The sequence below is a fragment of the Anopheles cruzii genome, chromosome 2 (genome assembly GCF_943734635.1).
Source record: "Anopheles cruzii chromosome 2, idAnoCruzAS_RS32_06, whole genome shotgun sequence".
Lineage (NCBI taxonomy): Eukaryota > Metazoa > Arthropoda > Insecta > Diptera > Culicidae > Anopheles > Anopheles cruzii.
In genome coordinates this window covers 44,795,419-44,803,308 of record NC_069144.1, presented here as the reverse complement: position 1 = coordinate 44,803,308, position 7,890 = coordinate 44,795,419, and the positions used below count along the sequence as shown (strand labels likewise).

The 7,890-nt window shown below is 54.6% G+C and overlaps 1 protein-coding gene across 1 annotated transcript; it reads left to right on the top strand.

Annotated features, from left to right (window-relative positions):
* Positions 1-810: 810 nt before the first annotated feature.
* On the top strand, positions 811-7,812 carry LOC128277567 (zinc finger MIZ domain-containing protein 1). The gene is made up of 11 exons (XM_053016044.1): positions 811-874; positions 2,044-2,198; positions 2,273-2,622; positions 2,695-3,913; positions 3,978-4,321; positions 4,401-4,622; positions 4,693-4,835; positions 4,906-5,397; positions 5,467-5,692; positions 5,756-6,310; positions 6,388-7,812. Exons 2-11 carry the CDS (start codon positions 2,057-2,059, stop codon positions 6,523-6,525), a joined length of 3,831 nt encoding a protein of 1,276 aa, XP_052872004.1. The 5' UTR covers positions 811-874; positions 2,044-2,056; the 3' UTR covers positions 6,526-7,812.
* The last annotated feature ends 78 nt before the right edge of the window (positions 7,813-7,890 follow it).

Here is a 7,890-nt window from a genome sequence, read left to right as displayed (position 1 = left end):
ATTAATTTCATGAACGTCCGACGGTGATGGTGGCCGAAAAAACGGTCGCACACACACGCAGCCAAACGTACTACATGGCCTGTGGTTGATTTTTGCAGCGGAGGGCGATGGTGGAGGGCGCTGTGCCCTCATTACCACCTCCCAGCACGGCCGCTGGTCGCTGGCAAAAAAAAATGGTCGGCTCGCATTAATTTATAAATAATATTCGCTCACTTTTTGGGCCGCCCAACGGGCGCGCGTGGATAGGAAGTGGATTAAACCGCAAACCCCCCTCTGGCTTCTCTCGTGGCCTCGTCGTGACACGCCGTTGTATCGCTGACCCAAACGCAACCCCAACATAGTAGTCTACTCTACAGGCTGCGCGCGCGATGATCCGCGCGAGTTCTGCCTTTCTGGGTTGTTGGTCTCCATTCGGTCTGCTTTCTCTCTCTCTCTCTCTTTGTTGGTTTGTGTGTTGGCCACACACCCGATTCCAAGAACTCGGGCACGCACTGTGTGTGGCTTTTGGGGGCACATTTTTGGGGAATAGTTCCGTCGATTCCATAACGGAAAAGGTCATCGCTGGACCGCACCGCAGGAATCTCTCTCTCTTTTTCAGTGGGTCCAACAGTCCGACTCCACATAATAAGTAGCGGAAGTGATTAAAACTATTACCTTGACATTAATACAATTTGGTTTATGTTGCACGACATTGGGGAGCACCATAAATCGCCACGCAATGGACAACGATAATGAACCAGCCCTCCCAGCATATCGGAGCGCACGCAAGCATTAATGTTTCTCTTTACCTCTTTTTCTTTGGTCTTTTGCAGTGTACTGAACTCAGGCGTAACTTTAGGGTCCGTCGCCAGCACCTCTTCGTTTGTCACACACAGTAAGTTTGCTTCAATCGTCCTTTCACCGATACTTCTTTACTAAAGGCCAAGGCTAAAGGGTTTGCCAAGAATCGAAATCCCAGAATGCCCTGAGAAACACCCTAAGTTCAAAGGTTGACCTTTGGAATCCAAATTGGGTTGTTCTTCTATTCTCTGCCTTTGCAAACACAGCTTCAAATTGAAGGCTGTAGAGAGACTGACACAAGTTGGAACCCTCGAATGAAAGAGATCCTCAATAAATATTCATCTAGGAAAAGCAACAAAAGAAGTAAAGCACTCGTTTTGACATGCTGAAAATATGAACATAACTATGAGCATGCTCATCCAGACCCTTGATCGAATGATGGTGATGGTGCAATGACATGATGGTGACCATAAAAAGTACCGATCGCAGCCAGCATAATGGCCATTCGTGGCGCGCTTCATTCACACAATGTAAGGTTGTGACGTAATTTCAATTTGTATTTTAAATATTTTCAATCCCGTAGAGCCTGAATCTCAATACTACCGAGGGGGAAATGAGCTTTTCGAACATGAGTTTGGGAAATTTTGTACAGTTTGAGTTGAACGCTCACCACTTTGGAAATAGGTTTTTAATGTTCCCCAATTTTTTGCAAGCGTTCCGCGTTCCATTTCGTAAATGTCAAAGCTTTGACTAGATGTTAACAATTTCCACAATGAAGTTTGACGTCTTACAAGTCAAGTAATCGGCAGTTTAAAATCGAAACACTTGATGGATCATCCTATAGTTCTATTGCTCTGACTGAACATTCATAGAAATCATAGTTCCCACCATTTCCGTAGTGCCATCTAATACGATTCGCTACTTCAAAAGTGTTTTCGTCCTGGTCCGAAGCTCATCCAAGCAAGCTTGGTTCGAAAAGGCCAAATAAACAAGAACCTTGGCATAATAATTGCTTAAGCCCGTTACCATCCATGCTGATGGGCACTCGTGGCATGTCAATAACCCTCGCTCGGGGATCACTTCGCACTCGAACGAATCCTACGCGAGCTGACAGGGCCATTAGGTGACACAATTGACCTTTCTCGGGGACTCGGCAAAAAGGACCCTCGCCTACGGGTTGATGCTTTCGCGTCGCACCAAACTCAGGCTGACGTCATTCGCTCCCGGACCGTGTACTAATCCTGCCACTCTTGTCGTTCATAGCAATGGCTGAGGAATGAGCGCCCAGGGGGGCTCCCTAGGGGCTCCAACTTTGGGTGATCGTCGATCTCCTTACATCGGGGGCTACCCAACCGACGTACAGCAACAGCATCAGCAGCACCAACAGCATCAGCAACAGTTGCACAACCCACACCACGGTGAGTGACGCGGCCCTTAGTAACCCGCTAAGCAACTCCACTCATTCACCCTTCTTGTGTGTCCGCCATTGCAGACTACCATCGGGGAGCGTTACAATCGGACGCAACCACCGGTGGCGGTGGCTACCTGGAGAAGCAGCAGCAGCTGTTGCAGCATCAGCTTCAACAGCAACAGCAGCAGCAGCAACAGCAGCAACAGCAGCAAAAGGGATATACAAAGCAAACGCAGCTGGCCTCAGCGGGCGGACCGAATCAACGATCGGCACGCGGGGCAGCCGCCAACAACAACAACAACACCACCGGAGGCGGCAGCGGCACTAGCAACACTAGCGCCACCGGTGGCCAGCAAGGTTTCAACGGTCAAAGTATGGTCGCAGCGGCCGGCGGGCAGCAAGGCAACATGGACGTCGGATACAATGCACAGGTAAATCCGCGAGGGGAGGGGTCGGATTTCGACCGGAGGCCATCATCTGTAATCGTTTCCGCTTTTCCGTAGATGAGCAACATGGCGATGCACTCGCAGTCCCAGTCCTGGAACCAGATGAGCGGTGGCGGCGCTGGTGGCGGTATGGGCCAGATGGGTGGTATGGGCCAGATGGGCGCCATGAACCAGATGGGCGGTGGAGGCGGCGGTAGCGGTGGTGCCGGTAACGGTGGCATGGGACCAATGGGTCAGATGGTGGGAGGCGGTGTCGTTGGAGCCGGAATGGCCGGGATGGGCGCGATGAACGCCATGAACGGTATGGGCCCGGTGGGCGGCGGTGGTGGTGGTGGGGTCGCGGCCGGCGGTGGCGGAGGCTACGGGCGGCACCACCAGCAGATGAACCCGATGGCGCAGATGATGAACATGGGCATGGGGATGGGCGGTGGTCAGATGGGTCCCGGAGCCCCGAACGGGGCGATGTCACAGATGGGAGCCGTCGGCGGTGGTACCGCAGGCGGAACGATGAACCCGCTAAGTCAGATGAACCAGATGTCGCCAATGTCGAAGATGCAGGGCATGGCCAACGGGTACGGGCCGGCGCAGCACCCGCGGCGGATGGCACCCTACCCGAACCCCCAGATGCAGATGGCCCACAAGCGCTCGATGTACGGGATGGGCCAGGGTCAGGGGATGCCCGGGGCGGGTGCCCAGTTTCCACCACACCAAGCGGCCGCGGCCGCAGCGGCAGCAGCCGCAGCAGCCGCCGGAGTGCCGCTCCCGATGCAAGCCGCTGCCGGTTACGGCCGGCACGGACCGATGGGCCCGATGGGCTACCGAGGTGGACCGCCGATGATGCAGCAACGGCAAAATACCCCTCCGTATGGCGGTGGTCCCGGTGCCGGTGTCGTTGGACCCGGTCCACTCGGACCGGCCGGTATTGGGCCGGGTCCGGGCGGTGGCCATCAGGCTCAGCCACATCATCACCATCACCACCAGCAACAGCACCACCAACAGCACCAACAGCAACAGCATCAGCAGCATCACCTCCAGCAGCAACAGCAGCAGCAACATCAGCAGCAGCAACAACAGCAGCAGCAGCAACAGCAGCATCAACAACAGCAGCAGTATTACAACACGGGCTACCAGAACATGCAGGGCTACCAGCCGGACATGCGCATGAACTTCCAGCACAGTCCGGTGCCCGGCAATCCGACGCCCCCGCTAACACCCGCATCTTCCATGACCCCCTACATCAGTCCCAACCCGGACGTGAAGCCAAACATACCACAGAGTGAGTACCAGACCACTGATAAGCTTTCCAACTTGCTAACTCCTCATTTTTCACTTTCCCATAGGCGAGGAACTACGGTTGACGTTCCCGGTGCGCGACGGCATCCTGTTGCCGCCGTTCCGGCTCGAGCACAACCTCGCGGTCAGCAACCACGTGTTCCAGCTGAAGTCGACCGTCTACAACACGCTGATGTGCCGGCCAGACCTGGAGCTGCAGCTGAAGTGTTTCCACCACGAGGACCGCCAGATGAACACGAACTGGCCGGCCAGTGTGCAGGTGTCGGCCAACTCGACCCCGCTCGAGATCGACCGGGGCGACAACAAGAACACGCACCGGCCGCTCTACCTGAAGCAGGTCTGTCAGCCGGGCCGGAACACGATCCAGATCACCGTCAGTACGTGCTGTTGCGTAAGTGTCTCGACTCGAGTTGCGCTCTCGAAGATCTGACCCACCACAGCTAACCTGTCTTCTGCCCGCCACCTTTCAGTCCCATCTGTTCGTGCTGCAGCTCGTCCACCGACCGTCGGTGAACCACGTGTTGCACACGCTCCTGAAGCGCAACCTACTGTCCGCCGAGCAGGCGGTGGCCAAAATCAAGCGCAACTTTGCCGTCAACAACCACAACGCGGCGGCCGCGAACCCGGGCCCGGGCGCTTCGGACAAGGCGTCCGACCCGCTGACCGGCGAACCGCAGGCCAACTCAGCTAAGGTATGTACGCTTGCCCGTGTGCTCCTCAGTTCCCTCGACTAACTGAAGTGTAATCCCGTTTTTTCGGCAGGTTTCCCTCAAGTGTACGGTGACCTCGAAGAGGATAACGCTGCCGGCACGCGGTCACGACTGCAAGCACATCCAATGCTTCGATCTGGAGGCGTATCTGGCTCTGAACTGCGAGCGTGGCAACTGGCGGTGTCCCGTGTGCAAGTAAGTCCTCCGTGCGTGCGACTCCTGCGAATGGACTTCCAATCTAATCCGCCTCTCTTTCTTTCTCTAGTAAACCTGCCCTGACGGAGGGGCTCGAGATTGACCAGTACATGTGGGCGATACTGAACACACTCAACTCCTCCAACACCCAGAACGGGATGGACACCGAGGAGGTGATCATCGATGCCCAGGCGAACTGGCGCGCGATCAAACCTCCCGGTTGCGTCGGCAATCCCAACATTGGTGGCAATCTCAACCCGCAGCAAACGCAACAGCAGTCACAGCAGCAGCAGCAGCAGCAGCAGCAACATCCACAGCAGCTACAACAACCTCCCCAAGCACAGAACCCGAATGAGGCCGGACCAGGCCGCAGTGGTGGTGGTCCCGGCACGCCCGGTCTGCCGGTCATCAAGCCGGATCCGGACGGTGACGCGAAGCACTTCAACAAGGTGATGTCGCCCGGTTCAACCTCGCTCCCCACGTGGGACAACATGAACGCGATGAGCCCGTACATGAGCCCGGACATGAGCTCGATCGCCAGTGGCAGCATGATGGGCGCGAAGTAAGCCAGTCGTCGTCCTCGTATCCGCCGATCGGATTACTAAACCCGAAACTCCGTTTATCGTTTCAGCTACAATCGAACACCGCAGTACGATTCGTACGGCAATCCGATCATGGTGAAGCAGGAAGCCGGAACGGCCAGTAGCCAGGGCCCGGGTAGTGTTGGTAATGGGAACAACGGGCCCGGCACACCAGGCATGACTGACTTCCACGGGGGCAACCCGTTGGCCCATCTGAGCGATTCCGTCAACTCGCTCGATCCGCTGAACGCGATGGAAAAGTCACTAAACGATCAGGTAGGTTTCGCGATGGGTCCCTGACCACCCGACACCGGGCTTAATAAACGCCCTCTTCCGCAGATGCCACATACCCCGCACACTCCGCACACACCGGGCGGCGGCAATTCGTCCGGCCACCCGATGACCCCGGGCGGCCCGCCGAGTGTACCGCCGGCCAACGAAAACCCTCAGCAACCGACACCGAACAACGGTGCCGGTGGCAACAACAACGGTGGCAGTAGCGGTAGCGTTACCAATCCCGGCCAGGCCAGCAGTAGCGGTAACAGCTCCAGCGGCCAGATGAGCCACAGCCCCGGGAATGGGATGCAGCTACACTCGCCGCAACAGCAGCAGCAGCAACAGCATCCCGGTCTCGGTCTCGGGCCGAACAATCCGGCGGCGAACATCATGAACTCCCCGCAGAGTCTTATGAACTCACCACAGAACATGATGAACTCCCCGCAGAGCATGATGCAGCAGCAGCAGCAGCAAAATCTCCTCTCGCTCGGCTCGATGATGGGCCAGCAGCAGGGTCACGCGAACGCCCTGGCCGGGCTGACCGATGTCGATCTGCCGGCGGATCTCAACTTCGACCCGGCCGCCGTCATCGAGGGTGAAGGAGGCAACGACCTAAACGTAGGTGTTCCCGTTGATCGCCAACCGATCCGAAAATCCTAACCACGTCTCGTATTTCGTCCCTTTTCTCACCACAGCTGCTACCCGACAACGGGATCGTCGATCCGATGGAACTACTCTCCTACCTGGACCCACCCGACCTGAACACGCCACCGTCGAGCGGTTCCAGCAACAACGCCAACAGCGACGACATCCTGGCCGCCCTGTTCGACTAAACCGACGAATCCGACGGCCTATGAAGGGGCGTATTTGATGACCACAAACACTCGCTAAAACCACACACACACACGGCGCATATTACACACAAACACACAAAGGCAAAGCATTAGTTTGTAGCTCCAGAGAGAAGGGGGCTTGTAGAGCAGAAGGGCATTTTTGGCGCACTCTCGATCACCGCCACCGCCACTGTGACGGCAGCACGGCAGCGTTCGTTCGGTTCCGGATTCGGGCTCACTCCGCGCGGTCTCAGATTCCTAGGCAGAGCTTTATCGAGCTTTCGTTGTTCCTTTCGTGTTAGGCTTTTATTTTGCGGGTCTGTCCGGTCGATCCGTGCCAGAGCGTCCGTCACACGGGTCAACTCCTCGCAACTCCTCATACGCCACAGTCGTGACCCGCACGGTTGGTGTTTCCTCTATAGAACCCTTTACGGTGGCCTCCCCGATGGCACGACGGTGGTAGTTAACTAGTATTGGCCACCTCTCTCTCAACCAGCGAAAGCTAACTAATGGAGACCGGAAGCGCACAGGCGGTGGTGGCGAGTGTGTGACGATCGAAACACGTTGTACAGTTAAACTAATTAGAGTGGACACGCGTGCTGGTCGGCAGCGGACGGCAGCGCTCTCCGTGTCGCCCCGGGGCCCGTATGTAAGAATTATTTATTTCCTAGGCGACGTTTATTTTTGTACGTTTATTTTTCCCTTCTATTTTATATTTTGCGACAAATTATTTATTTTTATTCTTCGTAGCCCTTAGCCTTCTTCTCTTGTGAATATCTGAGTTCTGCTTCGTACCCCCCGTCTGTTGCGCTCTGTTTTATAGAGAAAGAAAAAGAGAGAGAGAGAAAGAAGGTTTAGAATGTGTGCATGATGTGTGGAAGGAAGGTGCGATGGCATTACCTGTAAAAAGTGAATTGTAAAATGTTTATTTAGAAAGGTCTTAGATTGTTTATTGCTAAGCTTAAGTCTCTAACACAACACATACGCCTGCGTGCGTGTAGAGGAAGCAGAAAGCGGAGGATAACGGGGATTAAAGTAAGAGAAAAGGAAACTAAAAACCTAAAAACACACACACACACACAAACACAACGACACGGACACAAACAACACCGACACACACACACACAAACACACAAGAAACAGGCCCAAAAAAATTGATGAAATATGTTACATTTAATGATACTAAATTTTAAATACAACCAAACAAAAAACAAATGCAACAAAAAACAAATTTAATCAAAAGTGTACAAATACGAAGGTAACAACAGTACTATAGTAAACGAAATTTCAAAGTAAGCAAAACCATAAATAATGAAACAAACAAACAACACACCACCATTACCATTTTTGAGAGAGACACGAAGT